The sequence below is a fragment of the Vulpes vulpes genome, chromosome 9 (genome assembly GCF_048418805.1).
Source record: "Vulpes vulpes isolate BD-2025 chromosome 9, VulVul3, whole genome shotgun sequence".
Lineage (NCBI taxonomy): Eukaryota > Metazoa > Chordata > Mammalia > Carnivora > Canidae > Vulpes > Vulpes vulpes.
In genome coordinates this window covers 37,920,093-37,939,809 of record NC_132788.1, presented here as the reverse complement: position 1 = coordinate 37,939,809, position 19,717 = coordinate 37,920,093, and the positions used below count along the sequence as shown (strand labels likewise).

At 40.7% G+C, this 19,717-nt stretch overlaps 1 protein-coding gene across 7 annotated transcripts in view; it reads left to right on the top strand.

The window, feature by feature from the left end:
• SPATA13 (spermatogenesis associated 13) overlaps window positions 1-19,717 on the top strand; it is a 347,397-nt gene that overhangs the window by 293,669 nt on the left and 34,011 nt on the right. The window contains exon 1 of one of the 7 annotated variants that reach the window (XM_025996674.2): window positions 18,823-19,112. The exons of the other annotated variants lie outside the window; for them this stretch is intronic. Coding sequence (XP_025852459.1) covers window positions 19,058-19,112 — 55 coding nt within the window. The 5' untranslated portion in view covers window positions 18,823-19,057. Of the gene's footprint in view, window positions 1-18,822; window positions 19,113-19,717 lie in introns of those variants that run through there. 7 annotated transcript variants of the gene reach the window in all.

Here is a 19,717-nt window from a genome sequence, read left to right as displayed (position 1 = left end):
CTACCTCAGAACAGTTGACAACATCGACAGGAAAACAGTGCAACAACATGAAAAGTGACAGCTACAATTTTAAAGTGAGGAAAAAAAGAAAAGAAAATCATATATATTGTATGAGTTTGCTAAGGCTGCTGTAACAAGGTACCACAAACCAGGTGGCTTAAATAGCAGGAATTTGTGTCTCAGCACTGAAGGCTAGGAGTCAGATGAAGACGTTGGCAGGGGTGGTTGCTCCTCTGTGCTGGCTTCTGATTGTCTCCGGTGCCTTGTGCTCTGGCATGTAGAGAAAGGCACAAAGTATTGCCTTTCTCCCTGCCTACATATTCACATGGCTTTCTCCCTGAATTAGGGCCCACTCTAATTATCTCCTCTTAATTTGATCATCTACTCAGACCTTATTTCCAAATAAGGTTACTTTGACGGTACTGAGGTTAGCATGTCAGCATCTCTATAAGGGATGTAATTCAGTCTATAACATCTACCATGATTACAACAATATATGACATGTACACATGTGTTCAAAGATTTAACAGGAATGTGCAACACTGAAGACAGTGTAGTTAACATGGAAGGAGTGTTGGTGATTGCTCCTCCAACCCTGTATATATACAAACAGCTGATTTCTGTACTTCCTGTACCAGTGTTTGATTTTGACTTTAATGTTCTTTTGTTGAGAAGCAACAAAAACGAACTTTGACCAGCTTAAGCCAAAAGAGAACTTATTGGAACGGTGTCAGATGTCCCCAGAGTTGTTAATTGTTGAGCTTGAACACTTGAATGGCTAGAGAACCAGTCTGGGAAGTGGATAACCTTCGGGGTTGTTCCTGGGAACCAAGGAACCACATGGAAGAAGCTGAGGGAGGATGTAGCAGGAGGGCATAGTGCCACTGCCGGGAGTAGTTGAAGGCCAACTGTTCCCTCTGTCCTTCAGTCAAGATAGACTCTTTCACTCAAGAGTCCCAGGATTGAGAAAATCAATTCTTGAAGCTTAGGTGACGTGTCTACCTCCTGGTGGCACTGGAACAGGGTGAAGGGCTGGGTGCCTCCAGAGACCCTTTGCCTTCCATTGTAGAAGGCAAGTCTGTGGATTCCCTGTCACAGGGGCTGAACACAGTGGAAAGGAGGTCATTCCCCTAGAGGAAATCTGAGTAGTATTAGAAATAGAGAGTCTGGACAGGTTCTCCATTGTTCATTCATTTGTTCATATATTCAGTAACAATTGAGCACTTACTGTGTGCCAGGTGGCATCAGTGAACAGAACAAAGCCCTTAAGTCACATTCTAGTGAGGGGATAATGAATTAACAAGTGACCATATAACAGAGCAGGTGGTCCTATAAAGAAAAAATGAAGCAGGGTGGAGGGTGTCCATTTTATTTTAAAATGTCATTCTAATGTGATGCCCTATCCCATGTATAATTAAAAACCCTCTCCCTCCTTCTCTAGAAGGAGACACCCCAAAAGCTCATCAATTACTACAAACCTCTCCTGAGTCTAGGCCCTCCAGAGTAATAGCCATTTCTTTTCCAGTCCTGTCGCAATGCCTTTTCCATTTTGTATACCCAGAGGTACATGTAAGCAACATACCCTTTCGTAGTGGAAAGAGGTGGGGGAGGAAAGGAAATAGAAAATACATAAATATCATGTATACATACATGATACCACAAAAGGAAATTTCTCTCTTCTGCATCTTGTTGCAAGGCCATATGTGCTACTGACTCTGCTCATCTAGTTCCTGTATCATGCTCTGTCTTGGCTCCTGCCCAGGACCTTACCTGGTAGTGTTCTTTGCCAACTGAGGTGGCCCAGACCTTCCCTCTGTGGTGTGGAGCTATTAGCGGTCCTGCTTGCTTAGAAATGCTCTGACCTTTTTTTTAAGATTCCTCCCTTAGTCAAAAATCAGTCGATCTATAAAAATATGTGGAACACCTGCCAGGTACTGGTTTTACCATTTGGAATATAGCAGAGGATAAAGCATCACAAAGTTCACATTCTAGCACTGAAACCAATTCAGTGAGTCAGTAAATACCCTTGTCTCATCCCCTCCCTTAGTCAAGACTCAGTCAGTCTGTGAAAATGTGTGTGGAGCATCAACCTGAGCCTGCCAGGCACCAGTTTTACCATTTGGAAGACAGCAGAGGATAAAGCATTGCAAAGTTCACATCCTAGCATTGAAACCAGGTCCCTAAGTCAGTAAATACCCTTATCACAGGTGGTAATGAGTGCTCCAGAGACAATGAACATGGGTGATGTGGTAGAGAGTGTAGGACTGGGCCCAGCAGAGGGTGACCTAGTGTCTCTAAGGAGCTGACACTGGAGTGGAGGCTTGAAAGATGAGCCAAAGATCTGAGGGAGGAGTGGTCCCAGTGGAAGGAACATCAGGTGTCCAAAGTTCGGCTGGAACTTGGTGTGTCTGAGGGTTCAGTGAGAGGGCCAGGGTGGCCAGAGTTCAGGAAACAAGGGCAGGAGCAGAGGGCGTTGCAGTCTGGTGGGGAGGCTGCGGCCGGATAGAAAGGGCATTGCAGGTCTCGGGTAGGACTTGCAGTTATTCTAAGTGAAACGGGAAGCCATCGCCAGCCCAGCAGTGATAGGCACTGATTGAAGCTTTCGAGGGGAAGAACAGTTTGAGGGAGAAAAGGCAGAGGAAGGGAGACTGGCTTGGAGGTTGTTGCATAAGTCCAGTTGAGCAATGGTGGTGGCACTGACCACAAAAGACATCCGGGTCTGTCTTGGGTGCTTATTTGCCTGGTGCGTAGGGAGGCGAAAGTGGCCGGCCTTGGTTCTAATCCAGTGGGGCTAGGCCTATGAATTCCAGTGGGAGTGCTTCTCTCTTGGGAGAAGAAATTCAGTTTCGACAGGGCAGAGTTACTGAATAGGAAGAAAATACTTTGCAAATATATTATTAAGTCATCATAAGCGGCGACCCCCGGGCCTGCCCTTTGTTTCTGGATACATCTGTTTTGGCTATGGGTGAACATCACCTTACCAGGCACTGGTTCACATGCACACACATCCCATCCAAGACAGCTTCACAACTTCAATCTGTGTCCCCACGCCATCTCCAGAACTTCGTGTCCATTAGGCCATGATTGTATGCTTCTGGACAATAACAGGATAAAACTTGTGGCACTTGCACACACTGGTCTGTCCCTGTACTTCTCTCACTGAGGTCCTCTGGTAGAAGCATGGTCATATGAGGTGCCATGACAGTGTATGAGGCCTTCGGTGACATTCCGGCAGAGGTCTCACAGGTAAGGAAAACAAATCCAGATCTAGAATAAATGTCTTTCCCACTAAGAACAGATCATCTACTCCTCTATTATGAAAAGGGTCCATTGTAATCAGCTTTCCACAAGGAGCTGTCTGGTTCCTTCAAGGAACCATATCATTAACTTTGTTGAGAGGGACACCCTGTGGTTTAGCCCAGGCTTGGCATCCATTTCTGCCACCATGGCCTTTTTTTTTTCTTTTCTTTTTTTTCTCTCCTGAACCTACTGAGTAAGCATCAAGATGACTAGGAACAAAGATTGGCGTTTACAGAGTGGAACACAGTGTTCACACAATTATTAAACAGGCTCTTTTGCAATCAGATTCATGTGAGACACAACTGGACATTCATATGGGACAGATGATTTATCGTGCTTTGAGTGTGTTCTGGTGTATCTTATCGTACTCCTTTCCCAAACCTGTCCATTACCTATTTTGTTCTTTCAGATTACCCAAGCCATTCAGCCACGTCATTGTCCTAGCCATCTATCCACACAAGCTAAATCCCTGCTGGGACCCTCTCTCCTCTCAATCAGAAAGGATTAGGAAGAATTATCACTTAGATTTTATTACAGGGGGTATAGTTTCTGGGGGCACAGTTACCAGATAAATGCTGGAAGCGCCCTTTTGAGAAAGCTGGAAGGAAGAGTTGTCACTGTGGGATACCTATCTACCCAACCTGTCTTCTGCTTCATGAAGAATCTCTGAGTCTGGAAACTAGCTGAGATCCAGGAGCTGTGTGAGGGCCCTTGAGTTTCTGTCATGGTTTCTGTCACCAGGTTTAGAGATTTCCTACTGTACGAATCAACTAATATTTCAATGCAGTTACTCATCACTTTTGTTCCTGCAGATCCTGTGATAAGTTAAGCATAGCCAGAAATCATGTGGGTCAACCATTACAATGACTGAGCTGGCCCTGCTGCCAGTAGAAGAGCTATGCCCTTTTTCCTGTGACATATGTCCCACCTCCATGGAGGTCCTGGGCCTCATTGCAACAGAAGCATCTCTCACTGACTTCCCCAATGACTTCCCCTTGCCTAGACAGATAAGCAGTACCGTGCTCACAAAAGTTGCTGCCACTTCCATCATTTAGTTTGGGAGACAGAGCCCAGGGGATGTAAGTCCATGATGGACTAGCTCCAGCCTTTATCTTCTGGTATTTGCACTTCTTCCTTCCTATGTGCCAAGAGCTGGCTTCTCCGCTGCTGTAAGAGTGGGCCAGGACTGGGTCCAGATCTATAGCCCATCGAAGTGCTGGGATGATAGCCAGCTCCATGAGCCTAGGAGTTGAGTGTATGATCTCTGGTAGATGTCATCCAAATGGATAAATTTGGTTTAATCTAAATTACGTTTGGTAAATGCAGTGTTTGGATCCTGATACCAATAAATAAAAGGATCATTTTGAGATAAGTGAGGAAATTTTCACATGGACTGAGAATTCAGCAAAGGAATTCTTGTTCATTTTGTTAGTTGGGATCATGATAGTGTAGTTATTTTTAAGTCCTTAGGTGTTATGGGTACATACTAAAATATTTTTTGCATGAAACATAATACATGAGATTTGTTTTAAAATAATCCAAAAACCTCCTGAGAAAGGTTGGAAAAAAAAATGGTAAAGTATTGATAATTGGGGGTTCATCCTTTAATTTCTCTACTTTTGTGTTTGTTTGAAATTTATCTTACAAGTTTTAAAAACAGTGAAAATATGTTTCCTCCTCCCTGGTCAGATACTCCCCAAATATGCAAATTGAGAAATGCCCACAACTAAATTTTCCTCAAAATGTAGAAATTAGCAAATTAGTTTAAGAAATGAAGACTTACTCTTTTCAGGTGGAGGTGAGCTCTCTCCTCTCAGCACTTCACAGCAGTGTGCTCTGTTCCTGTCTACTAGCACTTCTTTCTTGCTTCAGTTAGAGTACTGTCTTACCTCCTTACTAAATACCCTTACAGTCTGTGAAGGTCACATGCAGTACTCCTCAGTAATGTTTATTGATCATATGGGTGTGGTATTGAAATAATAGAATCTGGATCAGGAATCACAATGGCACTCATAAGTGCTTCTATAAAATTCATGAATGAGAGGCTGCCAACCTATAAAAACTTTATTGCTTTGCTGGTGATGGTATCTGTGGTCCTTCTTCCTCCTTGGGTCTTGGCAAGCACATCTGCACTGCGATAGCTTTTTCTCAGGGAGTTTTCTTTGCTGTCTTTTGCTTTCTTTTAATGAAGCTTTAGTCTTACATCCAAGGCAACGTATTATGTCACAGCCTACTTGCCCATATTTACTTTGGATTCCAGCCTTACATCCTTCCTTACTAGTGTGTATTGATCAGAAGTCAAATTTGATCACTTTCTAAAATTCTTCTTGTCATGTCTACTCATCCTATCTTTCTACTTATCTCACCCATCGAGTTCGGATTAGCTTGCTCATGTGACATAAACCCAATGATTATCTTAACCAAAAAGGAAACATTTCCCAGAAAGGAAAACATTCAATTTCCTGAGCTATTACATTTCTGTGGAATCTTTATGGGTTACAAGCAAGGAACTAAATAAAGCATGACATTGAAAATCAGATTTGGGAATGCCATTTTAAAAAATGTGTTATATTTTTAAAAGCCTTTTCATCAACCATTAAGTACTATATTAGAGTATTTTTAATAATGCCATTTAACAGAGGAGAGGAAACAGGATTAGGTACAGTAATCATTAAATATAAAAAAGAAGAAAATGGTTTTCTAAGGAGATACAAAGTTGACAAATTGACTTGGTTAGGTTTGTTTTTGTTTTTGTTTTCTTAAGGAAACTCTACACCACACATGGGGCTCAAACTCATGAGGGGGCTCGAGATCAAGAGTCACATGCTCTACCTACTGAGCCAACCAGCCACCTCGAATTAATTAGACTTTTCATGAATTTAAAAAATATTTCTAGATTACTCAAATTATTGATTGATTTGATTTTTTAAATAATTTTACATCTTAATTTCTTGTGAATATAGTCATTTTTTTTTCTCCAGCTAGGAAAGAGAATCAAATTAAGCCTGTGTAGCGCTCTGATAACCCAGTCTAGAATTTTTCAGTCTTCAGGAGAATGATAGAATAATTGAAGTTGCTAACAATAGCATTGTAAAACTCTAAATTATAATCCCTATCCACATTTTTCATTAGGAAAACAACCAAAAAAAATCCAGTCCTTAAAGTCATGATGTATACAAAGAACAGCTTCCTTTTAAAAAATTCTAGTTAGTTAACATAGGATGTTGTTAGTTTCAGGTGTATAATGCAGTGAGTCAGTAATTCCATACATTATTCAGTGCTCATCACAGTAAGTGTACTCTTAATCCCCTTCAGCAGTTTCACGCATCCCTTTACCCACCATCTCTCTGTAACCATAAGTTTATTCTCCATAACCATCAGTTTTTTGGTTTGTCTCTTTTTTCCTTTGTTCATTTGTTTTGCTTCTTAAATTCCAAATATGAGTGAAATCATACAGTATCTGTCTTTCTCTGACTTATTTTGCTCAACATTATACCCTTTAGATCCATCCATGTTGTTGCAAATGGCAAAATTTCATTCTTTTTTCACGGCTAATATTCCATTGTAAACATATTACCACATCTTCTTTATCTATTTATCTACCGATAGACACTTGGGCTGCCTCCATAATTTGGCTATTGTAAATAATGCTGCAGTAAACAAAGGGATGCACATATCCTTTCAAAGTACTGTTTTTGTATTCTTTGTGTAAATACCCAGTAATGCAATTAATGGATCATATGGTAGTACTATTTTAATTTTTTGAGGAACCCCCATACTGTTTTCCACAGTGGTTATACCACTTTGCATTCCTATCAACAGTGCGTGAGGGTTCCTTTTTCTCCATATTCTTGCCAATACTTTTATATAAAAAACATCTTGATCTGCAAAGGACAGAATGATACAAATTCTACACTGGTCAACCCGTTTGAGTACGTTAGAGCTTGCCTAATGTTTGGTGGAGGAGGAAGTACAGTTGAACCTTGAATAATGTGGGGGTTAGGGGAATATCCCCCACCCTTGCATAACCCAAAATCTGTATAGCTTTTGGCTCCGCTAGGCCTTTACTAATAGCCTTCCTTACTGGTAACATAAGTAGTTGATTAACACATATTTGGTATGTTATATGTATTATATACTGTATTCTTACAATAAAGTAAGCTAGAGAAAAGAACATGTTATTAAGAAAATCAAAGAGAAAATACATTTACAATACTGCTCTGTATTTATTGAAAAAAAATGTGTTAGTGGAGCTGTGTAGCTTAAACTCATGTTGTTCAAGAGTCAACTGTGTTTTGAAAACCTGCTCTAAGGGATTAAAAATCCCTGTTTCTGGTGTCAGTAAGAAAGCAAGTAAAAAATATTACAGACCACACTCAAATTTATCTTGGGTCTTACCAAGGGCTACCACTAGAATACAAAGACAAGTGAGGAATAAGGTAATGTAGAGATTTCCAAAATAAAGTACTTAGTGATAAGAAATCCGACATAATGCATTTTTCATTTTGCTACAGAATAGATTGAGGACTTTTTAGACCAACATTCAACTCTGAAAAAGGTGATGGCATCTCCCACTGAATAAGCTCCTACTTCCCAGTTAGCATTGCTTTTCCTCCACTGTGCTATCCACGTGGAAACGTTTGTTGGGACCTTCTGTCAGGCCAGGAGATGGAAAGGAAAGCATATCCTGGTTAGCACCTTGCGAGCTCAGTTAGTAGGTTTTGGGTGGACCCCACTGCCTATTACAGTGTGGGCAGACGTAGGCATTGGCTTCTGCCCAGCACCTTAGCGCTTGGTTCAGCCCCATCTGTGACCTCTCCTCGCACAGGTGGGTGCTGGTTCTCCGCGAGTAGCCCCAGGCGGCTTGGGGTGCCCCGCAGGCCATCTGCGCAGGTGAACCTCGCGGCCACACCAGGAGTTCTTGCCGGATCGATGATGATGTGAGAGGCCCGAGAGAAACGACGGCGCGCGGCTGTCTCTTCGGGGAGCCGGGTGAGGGTTCCTCTTAAGCAGCTGCACCTGCACCGGGGCGGCCCATCCCGGCCCCCCACCCCCCACCCTCCACCGGCTGGAGGGGTGCGCCCGCCCACGTGGCCTGGCCGTGCGCGCGGCGGCCGCTGTGTCCGCCCTTGAGCCCGCAGCCCGCCCCACGCCCCACCCGCAACGGCCACCCCACGACGGCCCCCAGGCCTTGCTTGCTTGCATCTGCCGCGTGTTTCCTACACACACTTAAGGTTGGTTTGTCTGAAGGAGAGAAAATGTGTACGAAGACACGTCCGCTGTCTTGAAAGCCCAGTGGTTTTATTTATTTTTTATTTTTTTAAGATTTTATTTATTTATTCTTGAGACAGAGAGAGAGAGAGAGAGGGAGAGGGGCAGAGACACAGAGGAGAAGCAGGCTCCATGCAGGAAGCCGAATCCCAGGACTCCAGGATCACGCCCTGGGCAGAAGGCTGGCTCCAAACCGCGGAGCCACCCAGGGATCCCCAAAGCCCAGTGGTTTTTAAGTACAGTTGGGGATTATCATTCAGGGGTGACATTCTTTGCATGTCTTCAACTTCTGTTTCTTTGATTTGATTTTGTACTGAAATGTATTTGCTCAGTAATGGAAAAGATTTCCTTAGGTGTATTTATTTACTCTTCCCTGTTGAGGAACTGGTATTGGTTGTAAAGGCAAGTTTATTCAGCTGTATTTTGCAGGTGATAACGACTAATGTTATTGGTAAGTGATATAGGATGTGCCATAATGATGTAATCAAACAGTGATATTTCAGGAAATGCCCAAGGTGCCCTGAAACTTTCAGAGTTGACCTTTTAATATGTTCTTGGTTTAGGAGATACCTCATTTGTATTGACCCGTCTAATAAATCTATGTGATATTGTGAGATATGTTTGTTTATATATCTCTATGTCTGCCTTTTTATGAGTGAGGCACTGTACTAGAGGCTGGGTGGTCCTGAGGAAGCCAGAGACCATACTCACAAACCTCCAGGGTAAAGCCATTACAAGGAGAAAGGAGCTCAGTGTGAAGGGAGAGCATGCAAATCAGATCTGGGGAGTCCAAACACTTCCAGGAGAAAGTGACATCAAAGTTGAGACTTGTTACTAAACCAATGTGGGTCAGCTCCTTGGCGAGTAGTAGACTTATTATACCAGGTGGAGGTGCCTCACAAGGTTATATTTATTTATAGTAAATAAGGAGAACACAGGATAATTTCCAAGGTCATGCCTCCCTGAATGGGTAAACAGGCTCCTTTTACTGGGATTTGAATATTCGAAGGAGACCTCCTCATTTCATATAATGGGCAGGCTTAAAGTTGCACATGTGTACTCAGAAAACATACCCATACTTATATTGTATATCATGCTATGGAAGCTTATTGCCCCTCCCAGAGCAGGGATTTTAACATTAATGAAGCAGGTCACTGTGGGGCACTTTCATCTGCGCAGATGTAGTCCTGGTTGGGGTGGAGGGAAGGTCAGACTCAAAATGTATCTTTTCCTGTTCTAGCAATTAGTTAGCTAGTTTCTAAAAGATAAAATTGATAGGCACAGGCTTCTGGGGGTTTCCTGGGTTCTGGGAGTCTCACAGGTAACAACAGGAAGGGTGAATGGTTAGGTTTGTTGTTAGGGGGAAGGTATGTTCCAGGCAGAGGGAACAGCATATGCAAAAGATGGAAGTGAGAGAAAGAAGAGCACATATAAGAAACTGAGGTTAGGGTTGCCCAACAGAAACTTTCTTACCCCATCTGCAGGTGTCTCAGATTCAAGGTGTCCTGTGCTTGAAGACTGATGATTGTAGCATGCTGAATGCTTGCTTTAGGATTTTTAAAAATTTATTTATTCATGAGAGAGGCAGAGACATAGGCAGAGGGGGAAGTAGGCTCCCTGTGGAGAGTCTGATGTGGGGCTCGATCCTAGGACCCCGGGATCACGCCCTGAGCCAAAGGCAGACACACAGCTACTGAGCCACCCAAGCATCCAGAGTGCTTGCTTTAGTAGGCTTTTCATTTGGTACTACTTAACTTGTGTCTCTACACGGGGTCAAGGGCATGCCTCCAAACCCCTTTATGACAGCTATATTTATTATTGTCATTATAGATCTTACTTAAATATATAAACGAATGAAGTGTAAGACTGAAGAGACTCACATCTATGAAAACTAAATTGAGGGACACCTCTGCCTATGTCTCTGCGTCTCTCATGAATGAATAAATGAAATCTTTAAAAAAAAAAAAGGAAAAAAGAAAACTAAATCGAGTACTTTGTAGAGATTCATTCAATAAAGGTGATTTGCCAAAAAACTATTTTCTGTCCAATTAGGTGAGAATTGATAGCTGTTTAAAAAAAAAAAAAAACAAACATGAAAAATTAAGGAATCTACTTGGAATGCTTCACGAGTATCTTGAAAGAAACCAGAACAGGAAATCACACTTGACACATTCTGGTGTGACCTATGCAAGAAAGAATGCAGAATTGCAGTCAGATGACATACATGAAGACCTCTGGTCCTTTGTGATAACAAAGATGAACTTACTGCACTTTTATATGTTTTAAATTGTTTATAGCATATAGCACGTGTGATGTTTTGGACTTAGGGCTTTCAGGCAGTCCAACTGCACCTGTGGGTGGACCGCTTCGGTAGGTCTCCTGGCTGTAGCAGGAGGAGGTGAGGGAAAGATTGAAGTGTTGAGAGATGAGTCTAGACCAGAAATCAGAGGTAAGGAGCCTGTCCACTCAGGGCTTTTAGGTGAGGGGATTAGATTAGCCCAGGGGCAGGTAGGAGCAGGTAGGGTTTTAAGTGCAGTGCCATGATCAGATTTGCATTTCAGAGACATGGCTGGTCAGATTTTGTCCTCTCTGGAGACAGGAAGAATCTCTTGCTAAATTAGGTGCATAGAACCCTGATTTAAGAACATGACCATAGTTGGGGCGCCTGCATGGTGCAGTCCATGAAGCTTCTGACTCTTGGTTTCCGCTCAGGTCATGTTCTCAGGGCTCTGCATTTAAGACTTTCTCTCCTTCTCCCCCTCCCCACCTATGTGCTCATGCTCCCACTCTCTTTCTCTCTCTCTCAAATAAATAAATTTTAAAAAAAAGAGGGAGAGAGAGAACATTACCATAGTCCTGGAGAAATGAAAACTTGGAGGTCAAGCCAGTTGGATGTTTTGTGTGCTGAAGCCTGGGTGCCTGGGTGATGGGGAGCATAAGAGAAAAGTACGTGAGTGCGGGGCTTGGTTCCAATCCTGGCATGTTGAATTGGAGGCACAGGTGGAGTAGCCAAGTGGAGATGTTCTCTCCATGCACTTCATCATAATAGTCTGATACTGAGGAGGAAGACGCAGGAGAGCATACTTAAGAGTCCTCAGCAAGTGAGTGGTTGTTCTTAAAGCTACAGGAAGCAATGTTATCATCCATGGTGTGTGTGAAAAATTAGAAGAGGATCAACTGGGAACAGTAAAAGAAAAAAAAAAAATCCACAAAGAAGATAGGAAAGGAATGGTCAGATAGGTAAGTGGTGTCCCAGATGACAGAGGAAGCCTGGCTTCAGGGACAGAGTGGTTAACAGTGTCAGATGTATCCAGAGTGAAGTTGGGCACTCTGAAAAATATGTGTTGGATTAGCAGTGAGGAGGACAGTGTTGACCTTGATTGACAAAGGCAGCTTGAGTTCACTGGGAGGGCAGAGCCAGAATGCAGTGGGAGGGTGGCTACAAGGCCCTGGGGAAAGTCAGGACCTTAAGTTTTAGTACAGAGCTGTTTTATCGATCTTGTTTCTCATTTCCCTTAAATGTTAGGGGTAATTAAAACATTTTGTCTTGCTGCCATTTAAAAAACTTATTTTGGCTTTACAGTATCTGAAACTTCACTGATACAGATGTGTCTTGTTTATTTTTACCAAATGTTTTGGTAAAACAAAACAGTGATATTAAGTGTGCATCAGAAAGTTCCATTCCTTGATTTAGGGTTATGAAGTAATACCCCAACATTGAGGAGGTAGAGAAAATTTAACCAGAATGGTTTATGCCATCTTAACCCTTGATTTTTTAATTAAATAAATTGTAAGAAATTACTGAAGAAATATTTTTGAAAAGTCATGTGATGAAATTAATACATTTATTAAAACACTTGAGATTTATTCTTTTACTTGGCCAATACAGAGAAAATGTGTTTTTTTCCTTTGCCTTAGTTTGTTGTTGTTGATCCTATTTCTAATTTCTTATTCTAATTATTGTTATGGGGATCCCTGGGTGGCGCAGTGGTTTAGCGCCTGTCTTTGGCCCAGGGCGCGATCCTGGAGACCTGGGATCGAATCCCACGTCGGGCTCCCGGTGCATGGAGCCTGCTTCTCCCTCTGCCTGTGTCTCTGCCTCTCTCTCTCTCTGTGTGACTATCATAAATAAATAAATAAATAAATAAAAATTATTGTTATGAAAGTAAATTTTCTCCTTTGACCCAATGACATATTTTTAGCTCAAAAAAAAAAAAAAAAAAAAAAGAATTGAATCCTAATCCTGTTGGCTAGCTACATTACCTTCATCTCAGAGTCTTAATGTCCTCATTTATAAAAGGAAGTAGTCATGTTTTGTACCTCACAGATGTGTGAGAATGACTTGGTGTACAGTAAATGTACACCAAATATCAGCTGTTGTTCGTGCAAAGAACTAGAGGGATGTATTCATTACCCAGGGGGAAAAGGGGGAGTGAGGCCAGTGGGCCATATTTACAGCCAGAGTTCTGAGTTACTTATTTAACTGCACTAACCAGCAGTTTAACCTTAGACAAGTCACTTAAGTAAGTAAAGCCCTAGAGTACTAGGATTCTTTATGGAACAATATTCTGTTTAATTATTATCCAAATATAGGTTAAGCATCTATAAAATAAGCAAACTTAAGATGCATACACTTGGGTTTTTAGCAAAAGTAAAAACTAGGAAGAATTTTTCTGTTAATTCTCTTGGACCAAGATTTTAGACGTTATCTAAGTAGTAAGTTCCAGAGTATCACTTAGAGACTCCACCAGGTTTTTTGTTACAGCAAAGGGAAAAAAGAAACGCAATAGCAGGTGTTAAGGTGTATGCGACACCTTGAAGTTATTATCAAGTATAAAACCTTTTTTGTCTGATCTCTTATTGTTTGGATTATCTCTTTCTGTGCCTGCTTTTCAGAAGTTATCTTTCAATAATGAATCAGAGAGAAAATACTAAGTCAGATCTTGCTTGCTTAGCCCCTATTGAGAGTGATAGTAACTGTTCTTGGGAAAGCAAGTTGAAGTATTGGTGATAGAGAGCTTTGGTTGTTAGGTGTGGTCTAGTTCTCTTCTCCCTTCCCTATATACTCTATACTACCAAGGGACACTGGGCATTGCTTGTACTTATTTGTGAAACAAGAGAACTTTGTTCACTTGTCTTTAGGCACATACTTGTAGTAAGAGTGTTTTCCTGCCTGCTACACTGAACACATTAAAAGCACTCTCTTCTGACCATGCTGTGAGACAGTGTGGATTCCACAGTCAGAGGAATTTAGAAATTATTCCGTATACAAGAACAAGTATTACAAACACGGACATCAGTGCCTTGAACCGTAGTGCCTGTAGGTTTTAGAAATGCTGTTAGCTCTGATAGGAGTTTTATCTGAGCTGGTATTTCAGATCTTGTCTTTGCTTATAATCAGGATTTTGTAAAAAGGAACATAATGTTCTAGTTTGTCTCAGAAAAATAACCAAGTTTTTCACTTTTTTTCCTAGCAAACTCTTGAAATTGTTATCATCTTAACAGTTAAAACATTCTCAGTTCTAAAACTTGATTTGTTCAAATCTTTCTAGAATTAAAAAAAAAAGTAAAAAAAGTCTTTATCCTGTGTCCAATACAAGTTTCAAACTTGAGTTTTAAAAGTAGAAGAAAGAGTATTAAAAGTCAAGGAAGGCGAGCCAGTAGATCTATAAACATCGAGCGAACAACTACACAGTGCCTGTGCTCTGTACATATTACTATTCCCAGAGATACATCCAAGGCTTTAAACTGTTCAGACCTTTTCCCTTACTCAGTTAAGCAAGATTTAAATTGTAAGTAGTGTAGCTGGCCTTGAGACCAGATCATGCTGACTTAAAGTCCAGATTACTCCCATCCCACCCTGTTTTCCAGGTGCTGTGATTTTCCATCAAAAAACACAAAATGATTTTTTCTTTATGTGCTTACACATATACCGGTGTTTTGGCTTTTAAGACCGTGCCTTAATAATTGCCTTTAATACAAAGAAGAAAGGGAAATTTATCCAGTACCTATTTGCTCTTATAATGTTTGAAACATGCTCAGTCTTAAGACTGCAAAGACAAATACATAAATACAGAACAGACACGAAATATGTACTAGGTTCAGAAGGATGAAAAAATCCTCATGCTGTTTACAGGAGACAGGAGAAGCAGAGGTCTTAAAATTAAGACATTAACTTTTCTTCTAAAGGGCAATTTTTTATTTGTTTCTGAATTAGTCTAAACATTGTGATAAACAGTGCCTGGGAACAGTGTCATTTTTGGAGAGGTTGGGGCATAGAGTAGGGGCAGATGGGAGGGTTTATTTAAGCCACTGAGAAAAATTTTGCATCATCTTGTGTGTTCGAGTCTGCATCACCACAGATTGAAAAGCAGTAACTTTGAAAACACAGAGAGAGGCACATTTATATCCTCTATATCTTCAAATGTGCTCATGGTTCTCACCAAGCAAGTTCTTATAACTCGGCTCCATTTCCTGTGTGCTCTATGTGACTGGGTCCTCCCCTTCTGCGGTGAGGAGCCTGGCTGCTGAGGGGTATTTCAGCAAGACCCAAATTGAGCCTGCCTTAGCCATACATAAGCAGGCAGCACACTGTAACAGTGTCTACAGCTATACATCAGAATGTTCTAGAAAATGTTATCTTACATGTTACGTTGATTGTCTGGGTTATATTTTCTTATATTTCTCTGGAAAATAACGTCACTGGTCTGTAGATTAATACTACTACTTGTTTTTAGTCCATTCAGAGTAAGAGGATCACTCTGGATATTTATTTGTGCTAGTGGGGACAAGGGAGCATTGGTTTGAATAACTAATAGCAAGTGTAGCAGATTATTTCCTGTTAAGGAATACCCCAGTCCACCTTTAGGAACTGTGGAGAAGAGCGAGTGGTTGTACATAGAACGCATCTTGCGTTACTCTTAATTCTGGGTAGTTGTTGCTCAAATGGGAGTTGGTACTGTGGTTCATTCCAGCCAGATGTAGGGACTTCCTGGGTTCGTGGTGATGTGGTGTACCCATCCTTGAGCCCGTTTTCTAAAATTGACAGTGTTGTTTTAGAAGAATTGCTGAAGAATAATGTTACTTTATCCTCCGGGACCTTCTCCTGTCTTATACATGTCCTGTAGCTCTTGGTAATGGAGCCATATCTAAACCCAGCAGGCACATGAAGTTGCTAGGATATTCTTAGGCTAAAGACCCCCCTCTGTACCATGCAGGAAGGTTGCTGCTTTGGTGAAGCAGCAGTAGGAGCTGGGAAACTTTGAGCAGAAAATGAATGCTGGTAATCTTTGCACAAGCAGAAGATGATCATAAAAGAAAATCCATACCATATTGTACTTAAAATAAGATATCAGAAATTCAAAGCTAAGTGGAATGAACCTTAATGACCACCTAGTCAATCTCAAAAAACAGTCCTGAAGAAGCAGAGATGACTGCTGGTTTGAGTTTGAGGTATCACTGCTAACTTACTCCAATAGTTTTATGGCATTTTCCTTTCCATATGGGTGTGTGTAAATATATATGGATCTTAGGGATCACTTTGCCAAAAAATCACCTCAATTTCTAAATCTATATAACAAAAATTATCATAACATTGCATGTATTTTCTACTTTTACTTAATCTCCACTGATTTCTAAATATTTGATATTAAGATATAACTTGAATTTCTCTTCTTTTCTATGGGACTGAGCCCTTACTTAATTCTTTTAGGGTTGCCAGTAATCAGTGTTTGTTATGCCCAGTCCTGACCATGTAATGTAGTGGTGTCTTATCCAAGGAAAATAGATTAATGTGTGTGTTGGGGCGGGGGTGAAGTTTAAGTCTTAAGATCTTTGTTGTGGTCTTCTTATTGATCTTGTAAATCTAGGCTTTCATCACTTAAAAAGAAATTTTTTTTTTTTAAGCTGAAAGTCAAACTTCTATATTACTTCTTCCAAAAATATCTTAGAAGGGTTGTTGGGTCAGTATCCTTTGATAAGATGCCTCATTTAAACACAGTTTTGTTTATTTTCCTTCTTTTTATCTTTGTTTTGTTTTAGATGTGCAGTAAAGTAAGTTTATTTACTAAATGACTTTGATTTAAGATCCTAAACTCCCAAGGATCTTAATGTAGTACCTTGACCCTGTATCTGGATTTAGAAAAAGTCTTTGGGATGTAAGAGCTATCCTGTGTACCAGCTGCCATTGAGAAGTTAAAGTGAGCAAACAAACCTTTAGGACAATACCAAGGAAATGTGGCAAAGAGATCTTTTTTCTTCTTGACAACTTGCAATTTTAACCAAAGAAACCCCAAATTTAAGAAAATGAAAACTCTGGATTTTAGTTACCTCCTGCTGGAATTTAAACTGTTAGAAGAGAGAGCCATCAGAATTAATTCCAACTTTTCAGTGCTTTGTATCTCAATATTGAACATTTTGCCTCTTCATTCTAAGCTAAAATTACGTCTGCCCATTCATTCCATGGTCATCTTTAGTTTCTGAATTGATTTTTAAGAAGCACCCTGGCATTCACGGTATTACCTCAGGGAAAGTTTCTTGAATTGCCTTGAACAATACTTCTCAAATCTGAATGTGTATTTGAATGCCCCAGACCTTGTTAAAATGTGGGTTGTGATTCTACATCGGTAGAATGGGACCTAACCAGCTCTGGGTCCTGCCAGTGCTATGGGTCCGTGGACCGCACCCCAAGTGGCAAGGCCCTGGCACATTTTCTTTGGGAGTAGTAATATGTTTTACTATAAAAAGAGAGTTTTGTGACCAATAAGGTTGGAAAGTTCTATGTTGAACAATGTTACACAGATACCATTATTTGGACTTACGAGAGCCTCTGGCTCCTAATGCCTATCCTTGTGCATTTCCTGGAGGTAGACTTTTTTCATGGACCATTCTAGGCAACTAGTATTCCCTGTGACATATAGGAAACTTTACCTTATATGGAGAATCTGTTTTGAGAAACAATTCCAAGGAGTCTTTTGAGTCCATAATTTAATTTAATACCACCTTTTTAAAGAATAGATAATCCCCTTTTGAATGACCTATTTTACTATCATTTAAAAAATTTGACTCATTAAAAAAAATATTTGCAAAGGAAAGATGTGAAGCTGATGTGATGTGTGTGTGTGTGGGGGGGGGGTTTCACATGAATTTCACCTTTGTTATGGATTATTGAAGCTGTGAGTTCCTAAGAAAACTCCTTTTAGCTGGGTTTAATTAAAGGTGAGATAGATGCATTAAGGCAGTACAAATAGCCACACTTTTTTTTTTATAGCCACAAATACTTAAGAATAGTTTTACGGTACAGCACATAGTAATAACCCTAACTATACAGTTTTCCCTAGTGAGTCCATGCTGTAAATCTTGTGGGAACTAGCACCTTTTTACGGACGTTAGGTCTTTTGATGTTGAGGCATGATTGGTGACATTTATTTAATCTCTAATCAAGTGTCAGTATTATTCTAAACACTTTTTAATATGTTCTCAATAACCCTCAGAGGATTACTGGTGCCCCAGCCGTACCCATTCTGCAGTCCAGAAACTGTGATCTCTAGAGACTTAGAAACTTTTCCTAATGTAGTTTGGTAGAGCAGATTTTGAACCCAGGTGGTCTGAGTCCCATCAGAGTAAAACATGCATTTACTAACTGGTACTGTGATGGTTTTAACCACCATTTATTGAGGGATGACCATGTGACTGCTCCTTTGCATATATTATATCTCATTGTTCATAAAGTTAAAAAGGCAACATCTTCCTGGCATGAAGAAATCTAAGAAAGTGTAGTTTGTCAGCAGTCATTATTTCACAATATAAAAGAAAGACTTGCTTGTTGCACATAACTTAGAAACTAGTGAGGATAGGAGAAATAAATGGCCTGTATGTCATCTAGAGAGATGCTTTTAAAAAAGCGATTTTCTTCATTATAGACAATACACATTTATATCTATATACATATCTATATATCTATATATATCTATATATATATCTTTTGAACAAAACCCTTCCTTTAAGGTGATTTCATAAATTTACAATGAACATAACTCAAAATTTTGTCATGAAATTCTAACTCCATTCTTGAACTTAGCAACCTCTGTGCCTTTTCCCCGTGAAATAGATACATTTCTAAAAGATCTCAGAAAGTCTCACTCAGGCTTTGGGATTGTAATTAAAAGCAGCAAAGGCATTTCTGCCATCTTCATTGAAGACTCTTGACCCCCCTAGATCCGCTTGTGAGTGTGTTTGGGTTTGGTACGAATTTCCTCCCTGACGTCGTCCCTGGGACGCCTGGGGCTGCTGTCCGGCGGCTCTGGGCGGCTCTGAGCAGTGAGCGAGCTGTCAGCTGCCCGGCAGGCTGTGCTGGGAGTGTGCACAGCATCAAAGCAGTGAATAAGCGATTTCTGCCGTTCCCGTAGCTGAGAGCCTGTGTGATTCTCCGTGATGCTCAGTCACACTCCGGTCCTGCTCTGAATGTGGCTGTTCTTCAAAGAGGAGGATGGTAGCTAGAGGGGAAATAGCAAGATTTTGGAGTCTGGAAAGCCTTCACATGGGTATGTGTGCACAGAATGAATTATTATGTCGTGGCAATGTTGCTGCTTCCACTCTGTTTCCTTCCAAGTTACTGTGCTCTCTCTTTGCAGCTGCTCGTCAGTGTAAGCGTGTCTGTGAGAGTTCATTCATCCTTGTGCAGCGTCCTGAGGGTACTTTTAGTTGTGGATACAGTAAATCAAAGAAATTGGCTTTGTTTGTGGCATAGCTGTTAGGGTGAAACAGAAAAGAAGCAGCATGTGTCCTGTATGAGTTACAGATCTGGTTTTTATTGTGCTGGTTTTTGCTTCTGTTACATGAAATTCTTCTATACAAGGGTTTATTGTTGGGCTGTATATAAATGTTCCTTGCTAATTTGGGGTATGGAAGGCTGTGTATTGATTGCTGAAAAAGACTGTTTACTGTTTGCAAAAGTGATACTGCCCCGCATTTGGTTACCGCACTGTTCTTCTCCTTCTGACTTTTCAGTATTTTTGTGAGTGTTATGAGCTAAGGTAGTTCCTATTTAAATATGAAGGAAATGTGGTACTCTCACACTAAAAAGTTATAGATTGTAATCCATGTATTCTTTAAAAGGGGTAAGGAAAAAACTACTTCGGAGAATGAA